Below are 19,239 nucleotides of genomic sequence, written 5' to 3'. Positions count from 1 at the left end.
TAGAAATATTTATCATATCGGATGAAAGTTTCGTGGCGTTTCACTGATTTTAATACAAATTTTTGGAATATGCCCACAATGTTCCACAAAAGGTTTGGCGTGTTGCTTAGTTGCGGTCTGATGTAGCAGTAATTAAAACTCCTGGAAGACCATAAAAGTACTCTTTATCGTTCAATGCGCTAGTACAGAAGCAATGCTCTTCACTCGACTTGGCATTGCTTCAACTTTTTTAATCAAAAATTGATCAATAAGAACTTCTCTCAGTGCAAGACCGTTCGTCACTGGAATTTTTCTCGCAGCACAAAAGCAAGAACAAAAGCAAGTGCTTGATCAACAATAAAAGGTCTGGAAAAATCGATAAAGGCAATCAGGATTCTAATTTGAAGCTTAAATATAACCTTATAACCTGTGTAACATTAAATCCGTAATAAGAAGTTATTGCAATACTTTTCTAAAATACATACAGTCATAGATCAGTTTTACATGATTGAACTCGGAAAGATTCGATTACTTGCGATATTTGTGTCGTTGCCACCAATCACTAATTTGACCATCAACGCCATCTGTGAGTAATTTTGCACACCACGAGCAAGCAATCGAAGAAAAAAGCCAACAGTTTGAAAATCAAATTCAAAGCAATTAAAAGATTATTTGTCGCTCTCTCTCCCTCATTTTTCTGTATCAATTTCGTGTTTGCCCACCTACCACCCCCCCCCCCCCCCCCGTATCACTAACTCCATCACATCCATATGGATGATGCCGATGGTTCACTACACGATAGTGCACGGCTCGACGCCGCGAGCTGGAGTTTAATTTAATTCCCAGTCAAAACGACGTGCCTCACACCTCGCGCGCGGAGAGGGTCGGATGAAACGGTTTCGCAAACGAGCACGGTAGCAAGCCTACACTTGTCGATTGGTTTCGTGGACGAGCATACATGCGCAAGGCCGACGTGGAGTGCACGGGGGGCCGGGGAAGCTATCGTCAAAAACGGGGGTGGAGTGCGCACCGCACCGATCTGGCCCGATCCTACCGACGCATCTGGTGGGCCCGCCCCGTTTGGCCACCCGCCGTGCGAGCGGATGGGGCACGGGAGAAGTAGCATGTAACGGTGACAGGTGAAGACATGTAACTGTAACTGCAACTCACTGCAGCAGAGCAGTCCCCATACATGGGCACTTCGCATTCTCATAAATAATTAATCGAATCAAAATACCTGATCGTTGCTCCCCTTTGGTCTGGGGCACCCCGGTGCGAGCAGTTGGGCAGCGTCGCGAGCATCCGTCATTGGGTTATGGCCGCCCCAATCCCCATATCGGTACACCCGGGATCCGGTCTGTACAGTGAGGGAAGGCAAAGGTGCATCAATTTAACGACCGATCAATCTAAGACGTCGGGGTTCAGGCCGCTCGTGTGCAGTGTGTTTGACTCGGCAAGCTTTTAGCACACACCTTTCTGCACCCCCCCGAAAACGGGCCCTTTACTAATGAGCCAAACTTTATCAATTAATTGGCAATAATTGTACCATTTCGCTTGGGAGCCATATTTTAACGCTCCATCACTGTGGAGCACGAGTCCGGGGTGGGTTCCGTATGCTGCAGGGAGTGATGGTTGCCATACGCCACGGCAAAGCATGCAATAGTGCAGCTCTTGGAGGCATTCGGTTCTGCTATAGAATGCCCACAGCCTGAGCGGTGGCGGTTGGGGCACTCGGGTGTATCTTACGCTGCGCGTTCGAACGCTTTCGGCAAAACATGGCGCTGCTGGCACGTGCTGCTGTCCAAAACGGGATAATGCCGACCCGTTTTTGAACGACCAGCGGCATGGGGTGAGGAGCAGAATGGCACCAGCACCAATTAGGAAGTTCGTCAGCGGAGCGAAATTTACAGATGTCAGGCTCGACACGAATTACACCACACCCGGCCAAACATTGTGGTCGGGCGCTGTTTATCCGTCACTCTCCGCGGATGGCGCAAAACCGTTTACATAACGCGAATGAATCTACACGCACGCATGAGACGGTTAGATCGGTGAAGCATCATCGGTTGGGGCGGTGCGGTTGCTGCTTCTGCTACTAAAATGTATCCTCCCGAACGCCGGCATTGGATGGCGAGCACATGGGGGCAGAGGCTGTCCATACGCGTCGTACGAAATGACACCTGCCTACCGTACACGGCGTACAATTAGATCATTTTTACGTCCAAAACAATACGCAGCCAAGGTTGAAAAACGCGAAGCGGTACTGATGACGGACAAATTGCTGCACTCAATATGGGACACAGCCGCAGCCTGTGTCAGAGGTGTAATTTCTGTCGATGTATTTCCAGCATAAAAGGTTTGCTCCAACTCCATAAACTGTACCCACAAGTAGCCAATCGTTTATTGAGTCGATCCTGGCGTGGATCGATCGAGCGAGCGGAGGGATGAGTGCTTTGTGTGCAGGGGTACAGCTCTTTCACTTTCATCGCTCATTTTTATGGCACTTTCTTTTTCGTTTCGGGAGGGAGAAAACAAAGCCCGTCCGTAAACGTCAACCTCATTCTGTCGGGGTATAGAATGAAAAACCCGGCACGCAATGCTGGGGACGGGCAATTACGCTTCCGTTCCCTCGGGAGTGCAATCAATTTTATGCGTACGATAACACATAAAGCGTCCGAACATGCTTTTGCTCACAAACCTTTTTTCGCTATGCTAACTTCCTGGTCCGTCCGTTCGAGCAATGGTTCGGATAGGCAAACCCACCAAGACAAGCAAAAAAAAAAAAAAACAAAAAAGAAACAAGCTATCATAACAAAATTGTGCCCTGCTGCTCTGTGGCGTTGTGTGCCGTTTTTATGTGTCTCATCTCACATCGTTCATAAATCAAAGGCGATTCCAATCGGATGCGATAATTCCATCAGTACTTGACATCCGATCGCTTTCGTGCGACCGATTAGAAGCGATTCTCGCGCGGGCGGACGAGCACGCCTCGCCACCCGGAGGGACGAATTAACCGGCACGGTGTACACGGTGAAACTCAGCACAGGACCTTTTCCGATGCTCCCGTTTTTTTTTTTGGGATCGACGACGGAACGCCTTCCAGGAACTCTCCGTACACCAAGATTCCACAAGATGTTGGGAAAATCCTTGTTTGGCGTATTGCAAAAGCACGCGCACATCACAAAGAATCCCGCTCTTCCCGGGAGAATGTAGGCTTTCGGAAAGCATTTCTCGGATATGTTGAGCCATTTATTTGCTTGCCTGGTTTGCTCGTTCCCCATCCCTAGGTTTGGGCCGCTCAAGAACAACACAAACAAGCACATTCTACGAAATGTAATGAAAGCAGTGCCTGAAGATGGTGGATGCTTTGAAACAAGATTCGTATGATTGTATCGTGCAGGAATGATATTGCTGAAATGACGGGACAAGTTCCGCCGTGGCCTTAATCCTGGAAAGATATTGCCAGGAGGGGGAGAGGAATATTTTTGCCAAAAGTCCGGGATATTGTCTGTACTGGGAGAAGCGTTTGTTTACTCCATATCCAAGCGCGTGGTCTTTGACTTTCGAACAACAGTCAGCACGAAAGGACGTCTGATGATGGGAGAACCCCTAGTTTGAGTGTTCTCAAAAGCTCGAATGGGTATAAGTAAGTGCATTGCAGAGCCCGTTTTAATGTTCCAATTTAACGTACCATTGGAACGGTAGGCTGCAAATGTTCTGCATAACTTCTACCAATAAACTCTACGCGTTTGTCCGTTTTATGTGGCCTACATTTAACCTTCCGTTCCTTCAAAAATATGCTCCAAACCTTTCGAGGGCGTACCGGACCGTTTCCCTCTAATTTTTCACGTCAACTTAGCTTTCCCGCCTGCCATGCCAGGGATCTGGGACGGCCATGGCCCCTGCACAGCCTACTTCTCACTGGGTCATTCGTCATGGCTTGTTGAGTTCGAACCCAGAACCACCCAAGCCCCAACGATTCAACCAGCAATATCCTGCGGCGCCAGCCACCAGTAATCATTCCTGCTGAATGTGGTCCAGGAACACCAACCAACCAGCACCAACAACAAAAAAAAGTACAACAGGAATTCATCCCTAACTGTGACCCATTTGTCAACGCAACCGATACGATTCATCAGAACCGGAAGCAATGATGGAAAAGCGGTATGTGCGTGTGTGTGTGATGACTTCAATTCCCATTCGCATGCAATTTCGTACGTGAAGCTGCGTATATTGTAACGGGGAGAAGAAGAAGCACAGAAAAAAACAGTACAATCATCACCCCGCCGGATGTGGAACACCAAACAAACCCACGGAAGACGTCCCTCGGGAGCAGGCCAAATGTTTGATAAGACTTCCCCTTGGAAATGGGTCGCGCACGGGCGCATGGGAAATGGATGGGAGTCGCACACACACACACACACACACACACACACACACACACACACACACACACACACACACACACAAACCAGAGGGACAGTTAAAGTGAGAAAATACGGCACAAGCGGGGCAGCGGGCCGATCATTATAAGGAAAGTTCGCAACGCAAAAAAAAGAAGAAAAAAAGGGACATTGCATCAAACTGCGCCTTAGCGTGCCGCTAAATATAATCATAAATTTAATGTCTCCTGTTTTTTTGTTTCGATCGCAAAAAAAAATCGCACATCTTACGCTAGCACAAAACGAGGACATGCTGGCTCTGGCGCTAACAAAGAATTGCCGTAAAACTTCGGCCCATTTGGTGGACGCGTCACGAGAGCGAGAGAAGGAGCGAGCGAGAAGGAAATGGCGTTGTTTGCAAAACCGGACAGATCCTTTCTACGCATCAACACTCGCACACCAAGGGGTGATGGCCAAGGAGGAGAAAATAAACACACATACACACACACATACACACAAAATGTAGGTCAAAGTATTTGAAGACACTGCTAGACAGGGCTGACAGCCTACTGGCGGGGCCGTTTTGGCGAGCGAGCTCGGTGGTGGTCGGAATGCATGGAAATGGTTTTGCCAGCGGTATGCCCCAATCATCAAGCCCTTCTGTTTCGATGGGCATGTTTTATTATTTGATATCGTTAGCTGGTGCCGTTTCGCTCATCCGCTGCCATCGTTCGACATTCTTTCGAACGGCTTTTGCAAATTCAATAACTTAGGTTTGTGGTTTTCGGTTTATTGATGCATGTGAAAACTTGTGTGCTTTACTGCTGTATTCATCATGCTGAATGAGATCGAAATGCGAGAGTCGCGCGAAACACATCATATCTTGTTGAGAGCAAATTTCGATCACATGGTTCGTGGTTTCGTGGTTTCAAATAAGAAAACAGAATCAGCAGCAACCAAAATCCCATTTGATCTTTTTTGTAGAATGCAATGCAAAATAAACAAGAACATACGAAGCTAAATGACTACCATTGCTTTAAATTCTATTTCATTTCCATCCCCTCCACTACCTCAAACTACATGCTTCGGTTGTCACTTTGCTCAAAATTGCCCCACAAAAAGAAAGGTTCAACAATTCTGCCACCATCCCCCATTTGGCAAATAGTTTTATGAGACCTATTACACAAACGCTCTTACTTTGCCAGCCAACCATTCCATCGCTCACAGATGATTATTTGTCTCACAAACACACACACACACACACACACACACACACACACACACACACACACACACACACACACACACACACATTCACAGCAAACATGTACTGTGCTTGCTAAATGCACAAACGCTATTTATCTCGTCGACGATGAAAGTGGCTCATATTTTCCAACCACACCCCACGTCCGCTCGCGAGGCGTTTGCGACGAAAATTCCACTCGAAGGAAACCATTAGCTGTGTGCAGTTTTGCTTATCAGCTCATTCCAGCGACCATTCCCACACCCGGCACTGGCAGCATCCGAATCCGAGAACCGTTCGTTGTCACAACAGCAAAACCAAACCAAAAAAAAAACACGAACAAACATCAAACACAGATACGCCAATGTGTTAAAGTCATGGGAAAAAGAGGCGAGAACCATCAACACCAGTCAAAGCCCGGTGAGGGAAGGAAATTCGCCACCCCATCGTCCGGTACGCGGTACGTACGATCGTACAAGGTGTATCCAGACACAACACGAACACGGGGAGAGAGGGAGCAAAAAAAACCCCTTCTCCAGTGAGCGACGCAGATTTATGGGGATCGATCGTACGGGCAAGAAAAGCGAGCAGTTTTGGGACGATTCGTGTGCGCCTGGGCCCGGCCACGTACACGTTCATCGCGGTTCGCCTGTGTGCGCACGTCGTGTGCAGCGGTAAGGTTATGACAAATTGATTGACTAGCTATCAGTTAAGGGATGCTTTTTCCTCCCATCCCTCCCCCGCCTCTATGGTCGTATTTTACCGTTGCTGGACAAGCGCTGCACTATTCTCGGTCCGCTCGTGGTGCCCGAGGCTGACCAAAGGCGGCACCGGGTTGTGCTGCGGATGGTTCACGCTTTCGGGACAGAAGTTGCTTCAAACACCGTTTGCCCATACGCGGGCAAGTACAGCACATTAGATGCGTTATGCCCATTACGAGCACGATGCACATACCTACGAAACGGTGGTTTGCACTTGGGCGGCATCGTTGGCTGATAAGTTACTGGCATTGATCTGCCTTGGTGTAAAATATCTTTACTACAGGATTACAGTATTCTAAAATTGTGTTGTGTAGACCTAAAGTGTTTGGAGTGTTCAAGTGGTTGCATACTTTCAGGGGCCTTCGATCATCCGGAAAGTATGCGATCCGCTTGACATAAGCTCACTTTCTAGGGCATTGTGCTCAGTTTGCTTCAACATGGTTTGAAGCGCTTTTTCCTCACAACAAAAAGAGAGCCAACTGAGGCCGCGTATTTCCCACGCACCTATCAATGCACGGCAACCGATCAGCCATGATTGCAACACATGTACGACACCATACCGGACGTTAAGGCACGTCTCCAAGCCGTCGATAGGATTGACCGCTCACTGCATCGCTGCAAGCGAGCATTGGCGAGCGGGGAAGAGCAAAAAAAAATCAAACAGAACGAGCAATTTTATTGAGTTATTATACGATAATCAGCTTGATTTACTTGTAAATCCACGGAGTGTTGGTGCTTAATGTAGTGATTATGTACGGGCTGTCTTGCACGCACGCCCGCTCCATCCCGGCCCACCCTTAGCGTTGGCATCCGGACACGTGCATTAGAGCACGTACCAAAGGAGAGAAGCGCGACGTACCGGATTTTTCAGAGCAACAGAGGACGGATGAAAAACGGTGCCACGGAGCTAACACAAGGGCCGAGTAAATGGGCGCTTTACCCAGCACACAACTAGTAAAACAGTGCTACCGATTTTGCAAGGAAGAAAGTGCAAAAACCTGTTGCACGCTTCATCGTGCAATCCAATATTCGCCAGCGACAGCTCGGGTGCCCAGAAGCGGCGTAGATATATTTTATCTTTGAAATAAAATTTCTCTCCTTCGTTAAGCTGCTTCAGGACATCCTTTCTTGCGGGAAAATTTGAGACACGCAAAAAGTGCAACCAAACAGACCGGAACGCCCTGTCCTATCCCATTAAAGTAACGCGAAAGGGAAAATGGATCCAACAAAAAAGGATGCATCGGCCAAAAAAAAAAAAAAGATCGCGTAAGGTCATTTAATTTAATGGCATCCTAAATAAAGCTCTCTATCTAAACGAATTATCGGAAGTGGAAGCAACCCACCACGTGCCGCTCGCTTGGTGGCGCGTATGCGATATCTTCCATCCACAATAGGGCAGCATGGGGCTTTGGCAGCGAGCTAGGAAAAAAAAGACACCGTCTCAATACATCGTCTCATCGTTCAATGGGTAGCAGCAGCAGCAGCACAAAAAGCGAGCAGTTGAATGTGAATCAGATGCGTTTAATTTCGTGCTTATTGAAGCACAAAATGATTATTTTCGCTGATAAACGTGGCCTGCAAGCGGGGAGGCACGCAAGCACGCGTAAAAGGGATAGCGTCGTAACCCTTTTTGTTGTCGCTTTGTACTGTTAGCAGGTTTAAACTGTTGAAGATAACTTCAAACAACATTGCCCCAGCTGCGATGGATCACTGGCCAGGCAGTCTCAGTGGACTAGCCATCCCACCGGACGCTTAAACTCCAAACTACATGAAGACGTCACAGGCAACCCGTCCAGACGCAAGACGCACAAGGCATCTATCGATATCGCTAAAGTTAACACACACACACACACACATTTTAAAGTTCCAAATTATGGGTTACCGCTCCGTCTTTCCAACCGATCCGTAATTAGTTGTTCGTATCCCCAAGACGCTAAAGTTACATTCCGCCTTCGCTGCAACAGTTGTCGTGTGTCTTTATGTGTCTCCCATGCTCATGTTACCACTAACTCTGTCACTGTTAGCAGTAGGTCCCTTTGCTTGGCTCTCCCTTCCCACGACCACGACCGTTCTGCGACTGATTATCGCCATTTCCATGATAGGGAGCGCGGAGATGATGATGTCCATAAGTCCTATTTGCTCCACCGACCTGACGCTTGCAAAACGGAGTAAAAGTGCTTACCACAGCGCTGCTTCGGGCGTACTAACGAGGGGAGAGGGAACGGTTCCAGAAAACATATGGTCCTCCGCCCTGGTTGCGTGCCCCATTTTCCTGCCTGGCGGGTGATAGTTCAACACCGGGAGACGGTTTGGGTGCAGCAAGTTCCATTGTACCGACCAGCGCATTTACCATTGTGCCGATAGTAGGTCAAACCGCGTGCCCTTTCGTAGCGGGCCGGACATTTGCAAACCATTTTCGCATCAAGCTCCGTGCGGACCGTTCTTTAGTTGGCTTAAGTACTTGTCTGCCCCCCAACCTCGGCGAAGCGCAGGAGGGGATAAGTGAAGGGCCCATCAGGGATAAACGGGTCGATAGAGTTACCAACAGATGGGACGATGATGATCATAATTATCATTTTCCATCGAGCACAGGCACATACTTTAGCGTCGTGCGTCTGACAGTAGGAATTGGTCCGTTAAACGGGTCGTTGTCGTCGCCGTCGTCGTCGTGGGAAACGGTCGAGTCGGTCGGGTCTTTGAACTACTGCGGCTGGCTGGGATGGATAATCTATCGGCCGGCAGTGTCTTCGGCGCCATGAAGCTGACGGTAATTGCTGGCAAATGTGATACATCGTGCCTCGCGGATCGTGGGGGTATAGAACACGGGAGCTGGAGGTACTTGAAGTGATCGTTCTGATCGTATACTTTGTTGGAGCATCGGCACAGACTGTTGTTGAATTGAAAGTGCTTAGATATTGTGTGAAAATATTAGCAAGCAATGTTTTAAAACAAAACGAACTTAAACAGGAACCTCATTTTCCATCGCACACAAGCTATCTCATTCAATCGTGCATTGTGCAAGAGCTGCGGAAAGGTTCCACGAAATTAAGCACGATTTCACGTTTCCATCAAAACCCTTATGAGCTCTCCAAACCGGCTCGCTACTGGGCGACTCGGTGTCTTACCGCTTTTACATCAATGAAACCGGCCTCGAATGAAAATACGAGAAAATGATGCTTGGCTTGCGGTTAATTGATGCCGGCCCGGTGATAAATCGCTACACACATGCTGACGCAAACCTGAAGTCCTGAAGCGCACGGGCGCATTCTTCGATTAACCTTTTCCCAGTAGGCCAGCGCTACTACTATCGCCAACACCATCGCACTAAACCACGCGGGCCAGTATGGTATCGTCTATGAGTAGGCGGCCGTTAGATTCTTTCCGCGAAATTGATGCGACGATAAAACGAAGTGCATCGGTTGAGGATCTTTTTTGCCCGCCGGCTGATCGAACGAAACCCGGCGTATTCTGCCACGTTCGCGACCCACCGTTAGTTTACGATTAAACAAATCGATTTACGGCCACTAAATAATACACTTAAGCGCTGAGCGAACGCGCCTGCGCCTGCGCCTTTGCTTGTGTCGTTCCCGCCATCGTATCCATTGGCCGGTGCGATTACGACCAAATAATTTTGCACCCAAAAGGCCTCGGCCTGCGTGACCTGATCCGGCATGGGCCGGGGAATCGTGCGGTAACCGGAATCGAACGGAGCTTGCATTTAATTGCCAAAGGGTTACTGCCGGTGTCGGTGGTTGTAGCAAGAAAAAGGCGGTGGAATCTCACCACACGCTCTTCCCCTAGTTCTTCTATTCTGGGTAAACACAGCAGGCTGTTTCTAAGCTGGCAGTTTTATGTGCATTATTTACGGCAAACCGCGGTCAAGCGGGTATGTTGGGAAGGGAAAGTGGACACTGGAAGAAGTGTGGCCTATCTGGTGGTGTTCGAATTCGCGATGATTTGTATCGGCGACGGACTAGCAATAAGCGCACAGATGATGGCACTGACCTATCCAGATCGTACGCTACATTAGCGGGAGGGATTACGATAATAGAGCGATCCGTGCTCTGACTACCGGGCGGAAGATTTGAGCCTTCCAGATTCTTCTGCGGTCTGTTTCTGCTTGCGATGATCTATCGTTGGTATTAATTCGTTTGATGGTAGCAAAAAAAGAAGTAAGTTTTATGAACTCTTAAACCATCTGGTTCGTGTACGCCTGTCGATATGCAATAATAAACTGAGCTAGCTGAACAAACAATTAACGCTTTGTGCAAACGCAATGCAATGTTATATTCGTATTGTAATGTACATACTTCAACATTGGAACAAGCTAACATATTGGTAGTGGTGTTACTTTCGTTAATATTGTCATGCAATCCACATAGCAAGGTTTAGCTAAATGACTTTAATTTGGTGGTTGTTGTAAGACCTTTTTTCATTTGTAACATTAAAACTCGTTCCATCTCGTCTTAAACATCTGCTTTGCCTTAAGCAATAAACCCGCTTCGCTTTCAACACCGTGTTGAGGCACTCATGTAAATTGGCACTCGTCTCTTCAAAGACGCCGGCTTCCCAGTCACACATAATCGTAAATTATTAATTAATCTAAACGCTTTGGCTATAGCTATCTATTGCCAACCTTTACAATAAAAGACAACCAATCTATTATGACAGACCATCTATCATTGATGAATTCTTATTAATATTATATTACAATCTTCCACAACTCAAGCAGCACTGGAGGAAGACAAAAATAAAGCATCTCTTAATAGCAACCAAAACAGCACCCGATTTATGGTTTAGCTTTTGAATGCATCCTGATTTATGACACCACCGCGGCACTGGGGACACGCGGGCAAACATTTCAATTTCAATTTGCCGTCGCAGAAAAGCGAATGGGTGGGAAAGCTAATAAATTGCTGGTGCAATAAAATATGTCAATCGAAAATGGTAAAATCAATCCGTATGAAGCGAACCAGCAGTGGGCATGGTGTAGCGGGACGGTAAAATATTGTCCCAATCGTAAAATGTTGGCCAGACATGCGACCAGACATGCATATCTTATCGCGAGAGAGAGATATTAAGCTGCTAATGATTTGTTGCTGCCAAACTTGCTGCCAGGTTGGTGGGAAGAATGGGCGTTTATTTTGTTTGTCTGTTTTTGGGGTTTCTTTCTGTAAAACAAAAATTGCACGAAGGTTACCGTATCCCCGTGCAAAATTTGGTCGGAGAAATTGCATTTCTGAACGCTCCGCATTGCGAAGGCCACAGCTGGAAGGTTGGACTGGAATTCTGGGAAGGTCGGTTGGGTACGGTTTGTATTTTGTGGCATATACATCATTCGTACACAAATTCCTGTGCCCCCTTAATCGAAAATTTAGGGAATTATGCGCAAAATAGCCTACCCAGGCAATGAATAAAAATACTACGAGAAGCACATTTGTCCTTGAAAACACTTCTACAGCATTCGTTACACAAACGATGTCACTCTTCCTTTACATAGTACAACCTGTTAATAAAGTCATCATCACAGGACCAATAAAACAGTCTGACGGTTCAAACTCGCAATCAAAAACCGAGGTTAAGGGTAAAATATCACGCATCCCGGTGCCAACCCAACAAACTGGCAGCCATTCGGTACGGGTACGCTTACCATTCCAAGTATGGCCTATCCGTCCCAAGCTCGGTCGCGAGGCTTTGGCGTGACGAGCGAACGTTACCTTTTCGCCGACCCGCCGGGAAGCGTCCGTGACATTTGACAGGACACTCATTTCGAACGGCAAACGGACGGATTTCGAATCCCATCAACCCGCGCTGACCAGGGCAGTGCAAATGAATTCAATTATATGCAGACTGCAATTACACGTTGCAGTCCCGTCCGGTCGTTACTGTCCTGGACGGTGGCGGCATGTCTCATTGCATCTCGCAATCTTCCCACTGCAATTATGCACCATTTAATCGGTAACGGTGTTCGATGGTCGAATTCAATTACCGTCCGCCCGATTCCGATTCCGGTTAAGCACGCCGAGCAGTCGCTGTCGATTCATTTGCTGTCAATTATGCATCGTCTCCAGATGTCCAGAGCTCCCCTCTTAGTCTCGGCCAGCTCTGGGCCGTTTGGGCAAATTAAGAAGTTCATAGCAAGAGGGAGAAAGGGTGGGAAAGATACAAAAAAAAAAAACACGACAGCTGGTAAACAAAAGTATACGAAAAACAACTCCCAATGCAGTGCTCGAAATTGGAAATTAGCATCTCCTAGTATTGGTAGCATTAACATAACCATTAACATAAAAGGGCCAACCAGTCCCGGTGTGTGCTTCGGGGCAACATGTTGCACATTCTCAACGCTCTGCATAAATGACGATTAAATGCAACGGATTGTTGCATTCAAAGCAATGGAATGTTTCGTCCTCCTCCCTGTTGGCCCGGTTGCTTTGGAGAGCGTATGGAAGGGATGGGAGTTGGCATTTCTTTTGCAATTCTTGCGCTATGTGTTACGAGACGCTCCGGCATGATGATGTACGATGGTCTTTGTCACCACGCCACAGCACGACGTTTTTTTTTTGTCTGAGTTGGTCAGTGCGAGATGCTTCTTGAACGATTGCTACCAGCACCAAGCAACAGAACCCGCCCGCAAAAGCATGCAGCACATGTGGGACTTATGTGTGTGACGCTGGGATAGTTTTAAACGCTTAACGTGCAGACTACGTCTGGTCACTTCCCTTTTCCCGGTGGCTATACACATAAATCAGAGGTGTGTGCGTGAGTGTCGGGAGGGCAAACGAAAACGTGATCACGCTTGCTGGCGCGAGCGAGGGTTTTTCTGGCGTTAGATTGCAAATAAGTAAGTTTAGAGAACTTTATGGAGAACCGCTTCGAGTGCTGGCCACAATTCGACCGAAGCTCCCAATACCAAGCCGGACGATTATTATTGAAGGTTAGAAGGAGGGAAGCGAAACTACAATAACAACTACTGCTATTGCTTCGCAATCGCAATTCATCGACATCCATCATCCGATATTGCGATCGATTTTAGCCCACGCCAAGCTACCGAATCGAACTGGGTGAACGCTTTTCGCTTTCATCTTGCGCACTCGTCGCGTCTAGAGGTACATTTAAAAATGGCAACAAGCGCTCAGCATCGGAGCTGAGATTGCACTTTCCTTTGCACTTTGCTGTTTTTCCCTCGGCGTTCCCTTGTGGGTCATTGGCACACAGCTGCAGAGGCGGCGTACCGAGATTGTCCAGATTCTACCGAGCTTGCCACTGGCACCGCTGCTAGTCGTGGGTGATGAAGTTTTGGAACTTTGCCCGGAGAATAATTTATTTCCATCCCATGTACTCGTCGAGGAGCGGCGGGAAGGACGAACTCAGTCGGTAAGGTCTGGAGTGGAGTGCATTGTGCGATAGCAACTCACTTTCGCTGTCCATTGGCGTTTTTGCGAGTGAACTAACGATGGTTTTGTAAATCAATTTACGGTGATTTATTGTTCCGCCGTGGCATAATGAGCGACCGTGGCTGTGCGATCTCAATTTTGCCCCACAGTAAAGGAAGGTTGTGCAGCATAAAAATAGTTTGCTGATGATTTCAAGGATGGAATTAAGGCTATTAAATTGATAACCACTAGCTAACAAATTAAGAGAAAATAATGTGAGGCGATGCTAGTGCGTTAATACATTAATACTGTACATAAGATGCATACTTTCAGGCGTATTTAACATTCAGCTGTCAGTATGATGTTCCATACACGTTCTACATCGACTGTCAATGAATTCAAAAATGGGGCCCTTCACGATTCTAGTCAGCTTTTTGTATGGAGTTTGACAGTTGGAGGCTGAAATCATGTAAACACTCCATACAAAACTACACATAATACTAGCCTGCATTTTCAGTCTAGATTATTCTAGCCTCAAGGCTAGAATTTGATTCGAGTACCTGCTCGAAAACATGGTGTTGTTTACATTTACCCCAAGGTGCATCAAAGAGATCCGGTGGTGGAATCTAGAATCAAAGCGTATGTAGAACAGATGGTTTCGTAGTATTTTTATAACTTATTTTGAACATCACTTTTTGACAGGACGGGTGAAAGCTTTTGCTCAAACAAGCTTTCTGGAGGCTTGACGATTACACGAAACACTCTTAAAATCTTCATTCAGAAACAGAAGCGATAAAAATCAGCCTTCTAAATTCATACACCTCGGGATAAGCCCACCTGTATATTAAACTCACTTAGATAGCTGCTTGAAAACTACTTTACATTGCAAACAGCTGACAGGCTGAAATTTCAGCCTACGAACTTCAAACGGAAAGGGCCCCAATTTCAGTTTTATATTCACACATTGTTTGTCATTTAGTACCTTTTCCCAACAGCTTGACACTGATAGGCTTGAATGATTAATATCACCGTACGAACCAAACCTTGTTTATTTGTCTAAGCGTGTAAGCCTGATCGGTAATCGATTACATCTAACGCTCATCACCTATCTCGCAAGAAAAGAAACAATGAGTATACGCCCGCTACAATGAAGTAACCATGCCAATGATTGATCGAACGTGTCAATGTGTGACACTAATGTGCGAGATCTGATCGACGTTCGATGCATTAAAGATTCGCTCCTACGCGAGCACGTTGGTGGAACACACGGTCGTTCACGGTACAAGAAAACAACAGAAAAAGAAAGCACAACACTTGGTAGCGCATAACACCGCACACAAAACACACGGGAACGGGTTTCCCGTGTCCAAAGTGTGCAGGGAAATAAAACGAGAAAAAAAGAACCATCCATCCCACCCTTTGCTCATGATGATAGCGAAGCAGGGGAAATGTTTATGTTTTTCCCTACAAATCGGTTCCATTTCAACACCGAAATGGGGACGATAGTTTTCCGCTTGCATGCACCCAAAGTTCACGCCATTCACACTCGGTTCACAGTGTTGAGAAATCGAACCATTGGCACGTTGACGTCCCACAATTGTTGCCTGGTAGCAGCACCATTTCCCACTTTTTGGCACTCAATACCGACACGCGATAGCGATTGTTTCCGCTTGCCCGCATCGAAACCGTGATCCTTTCACAGTTTTGCGCATCATTCGTTCCAATTTCCGCGTGCCCGTGGGAATGCTCAATATTCTCCAGAATTTCGGTGGCCCATTTTCATCGCCAAGTTTGTGCGTTTTTTTTTTCGGTTTCTACACTTGCCAACCGACATGCCCTAATCGACAGGGTGAAAAGTCGAATGAAAGAACGGTAAAAAGTGCGACGCCTGCTTGCATGGTTGACCACAGCTTCCGCAGGTCACAAATTAGAAAACAATTTCTGCACAGTAGCAGTGCCAAGCGTGTGTCGGTGGTTCCCGCTGCGAACGTCACTGCTGCATTCCGCACTTTTGGGGTGTCGATAGCATCGATGTCCGTAAATTAGTTTCTCGTTTTTTTTTTTTTGGTGTTTTGCTCGACCTCATGCCGTGCCCTTTTCCAGCGGGGTTCCTTTTATGATCCGTACACGCGAAAAGGAAGCGCGAAAGCGAGCGTGAAACAAAACAACCAAAAGCATGAATTCACCAAACGAAGCGTCTTATAAAAATAGAAACTTTCTTGCGTTAGCACCCTACCGGGTATCGTCTGCAAAAGGACACCGGAAGGACGCATTCACACTTCAAATTTGGCTGCCACTTGCCACGGCACGTACCGGCGGCTCCATTCATTGCTCCCCCCCATCCATTTGGATGCGTCCATTCATTCATCCATATTCGATTACGACCAGAAGAAACAGCAAGAAAGGAGACTTGAGACTATGAAGCTCAACGTAGCCTTGATGCTGTCAGGCTTTGCCAAGCCCTCCGCTCCGCACCCAACGAGGAAGAAGAACATTGTTGTCTTTTGGCACACATTGTCTGCGGCTCCGCTGCGTTTCGCTGTGCCTGAGTGTCCTTGTGTCGCTGTGTGTGTGTGTTTTTTTTTGTTTTATTTACTAATTCTTTCGCGTCCATTCCACATTTTATGCCACTTGTGCGACTCGGGTGCAAGCAAAAAGGGAAGGCAAAGAAAATTGTGAAAATGTCGCCACCCCAAAATCCACCGATAAGATAATACTCATTTTTCCACCGAGCCGATGTCGCCCGGCTTAACCCTTTTCGGAAGCCACATCTTTCCGAAAGCAACGCACATTGGCACCCGGGTTAGTGGTGTTTGTGTGTGTGTGTGTTTTTTTTTTGTTTCAGTTTCCTACACATTTAATTTTCTTTTGGCGCTTGCCACAGCCCCACTTGAGCGATGGTTTTCGGTTTAATTTCGCGCTCCAGTTGGCGATGCCTTTAACCGGTCGGACAGCGTCTGTATGCTGCCCCTTTCGACGGGCAGCGCAAAAGCAAAACACCAAAAAAAGTGTAATTTTTCTTTCAGTAAAAACTCGCGCGAAAAGGAAACTGAAAAATCCCGCTGCGATTGCAATTCCTTGTTCGCTACTTCAAATGAGATTTTCCCCGAGCTTTTCCTTGTCAAAATCACTTTACTTGGTAGTGCAACTTTGAACACGAGTGGAAAAAGTTTGCTTTCTACCCCGCTCCTACTCGAACTGCAACTGGCACAAACAGCCAATTCGTCGTCGTTCAAGTGCGGGATTTAAATCGTGTGACTCTGCTACGAAGGAGGTGAAAAAGTAAATTAACTGTGCTCATTATGGCTGCTTCCTTGAAGCTGGAATTTGTAAGCAGGATGTTCTCATTAGAGTAAAGCGTTTGCTGCAAATGTGCGAAATGCGATCTGCTTTCTGAGCAGGATTTTCTTCCGTTTTCTTTGCTGTGCATAAGAGAATCGTGGAAAAATACCGTCTCGCTTGAAGAGTAGAATTACGAGGATTTGCAGACAAAATGGTTAATTCTTAAATCAGTTACATTCTCACAAGAGAGGTTTACCGTAATCACTAGAGAGACTGTTTTTTTGCGATTACATGGAACAATTAGTAAAAACCCCTCTTTTTTAAATTTAGCAACGTTATTTTCTTAATCTCTACAGTAACTTTTTCCCCTATCGAAAAACAGCTTGAGCACGGTTGCATCTCACTGTAAACCAATTAAAAGCTCATTCCAATCTGTTGACCACCCCTTATTAGAGCTGACTGCTTACAGGAGTGCTCAACATCCTTCGAAAAGCTTCAACGGTAAGGCTCACTGCACCCTGCAGCTAGTAGCAGCACCTCCACTCAACCATTTGCTCGTTCAAAACAAGTCCCAACCCCACCCTTCGAGCATAAACTCCGAACCGACTGTATTTCAGCTGCAGCTAACGAGCGCACCTGCTGTCCCCGAGAGCAGATCAAAAAGCGGCCAAAGCACACAACCCTGAAGCACACTCGGTCGGTCTCGTTCTGAGTGGTGCCACACGTGCACGGCAGCTAGAAATGATCGGGTAGAAATGGATGCAGCTCGATAAAAATCACATCAACCGGTCTAGACGGTTGGGGCGATAAATTTAGGGACGCTCGCGAACTTTTCCACCCCCCCCCCCAGTCGGCTTACCGTTTGCCGACGACCGAATGGCGGTTCACCCGCATGGAAGCTTTCATTGTTGGTCTCCCTCGTTGCCGTTTGCTCCGATCAAAGCAACCGGTATGCAAACGACTCCGTGACATCCATTTCCGGTGTCTGACAGCTCGATGACAGCACTTTGTCTAAGGGTTTGGTTTTTTTTTATTATCAAGTCCTTCCGGCTATGTTTCCGCCCCGTGTCATTTTTCTCTCATTCACTTTAAAGGGAAACATATTTTTTGACATTTTGCTTACTGTCTACTCACCGTCCTAACCTTATTGCAACAGTGTGTGTCTCACATCTGACCCGTGCACCCACAGCTCTCTTAATTTTAATTAAAATACCATTCGCTTTCCCATTCTAGTCACGTGGATCACAGTACCTACCTCATAGAAGTAAAAGCTGTTGATTTGTTGCTCCAGGTCTTCCGTCGCTCCGGACGTACCGTTCGACATGTTGCCAACGTTCTCGAGCTGCTCGAGCAGTCCAAGGTGCTGGGGGTTTTGAGCGAAAGAAACAAAAGCGGAAGGGTAAAATGTCATTTGAAGTTAAATGCAATTTAAAACGCCTGGTTGCGGATGGCAAAAAGCCATGAGAAAGTCAATCAATCGTTGAGAAAATTGAAACGTTCGATACAAACAATAGCAATTTTGGTATGTGTGTTTATATTCCAGCGAACTGGTATGCATCGTCCAGTTATGAACGTTGTACGATAAAACTTCCAACTTTAATTGGCCACACTAGCAAAAAGCAGGGGTTTTCTGAATGTTTTGATTTACAAAAGGTTTTGATTCGCAACAAATAATTATCTGATGTTTTGTTTTACGAAGTTGTTGATAAACTGTTGGCTCAATTTTATATAGGCTTTGGGTTTGATTGACCTCTTTGAAATAAAGATAATATTTACGAAGCAAAGAGCATCAAAAACTAAATCTAAGTTGTCAGGTCCGAAGCGCCTGCATGTATGCAAATATGTTACAATGTAGATATATCCCCGTCATCATGACAAGCTAAACGCCTGAAACTATGTAACAGGAGGTATTGCAACACTTTGGTGGTTATTAAAGGGCATACATTCAATCACTAATTGAAAACAAAGGCCATTTAAAGACATTCAAACCCATAAAAAGGAGAAAAAGTATGACCTTAAACAAGTTATTTTCTTCAGCGCAATACCACCGTGAGGGCAAATTGATATGCGTTGAGATAATTTGTTTAAAAAAAGTAAAGAGAAACCTTTGTTATCTTTGCAACACTTCGCAAAGCTTTCCTTCGCGCCACACAAACACATTCAATTACAAATATAAAATTTTCAATTTCGTGAAAGCTGCATTTCCCGGTCAAACGAAA

The 19,239-nt window shown here is 46.5% G+C and overlaps 1 protein-coding gene across 7 annotated transcripts in view; it reads right to left on the bottom strand.

The window, feature by feature from the left end:
• LOC121587927 (cardioacceleratory peptide receptor-like) overlaps window positions 1–19,239 on the bottom strand; it is a 51,002-nt gene that overhangs the window by 6,528 nt on the left and 25,235 nt on the right. For all 7 annotated transcript variants that reach the window (XM_041905287.1, XM_041905282.1, XM_041905283.1 and 4 more), the window contains one exon: window positions 18,276–18,383. In XM_041905287.1, the coding sequence (XP_041761221.1) occupies window positions 18,276–18,383 (108 nt within the window). The remainder of the gene's footprint in view (window positions 1–18,275; window positions 18,384–19,239) is intronic.

This window comes from Anopheles merus, chromosome 2R (genome assembly GCF_017562075.2).
Source record: "Anopheles merus strain MAF chromosome 2R, AmerM5.1, whole genome shotgun sequence".
NCBI lineage: Eukaryota > Metazoa > Arthropoda > Insecta > Diptera > Culicidae > Anopheles > Anopheles merus.
The sequence above is the reverse complement of the archived record's forward strand: the minus strand, read 5'-3'. Positions and strand labels throughout refer to the sequence as shown.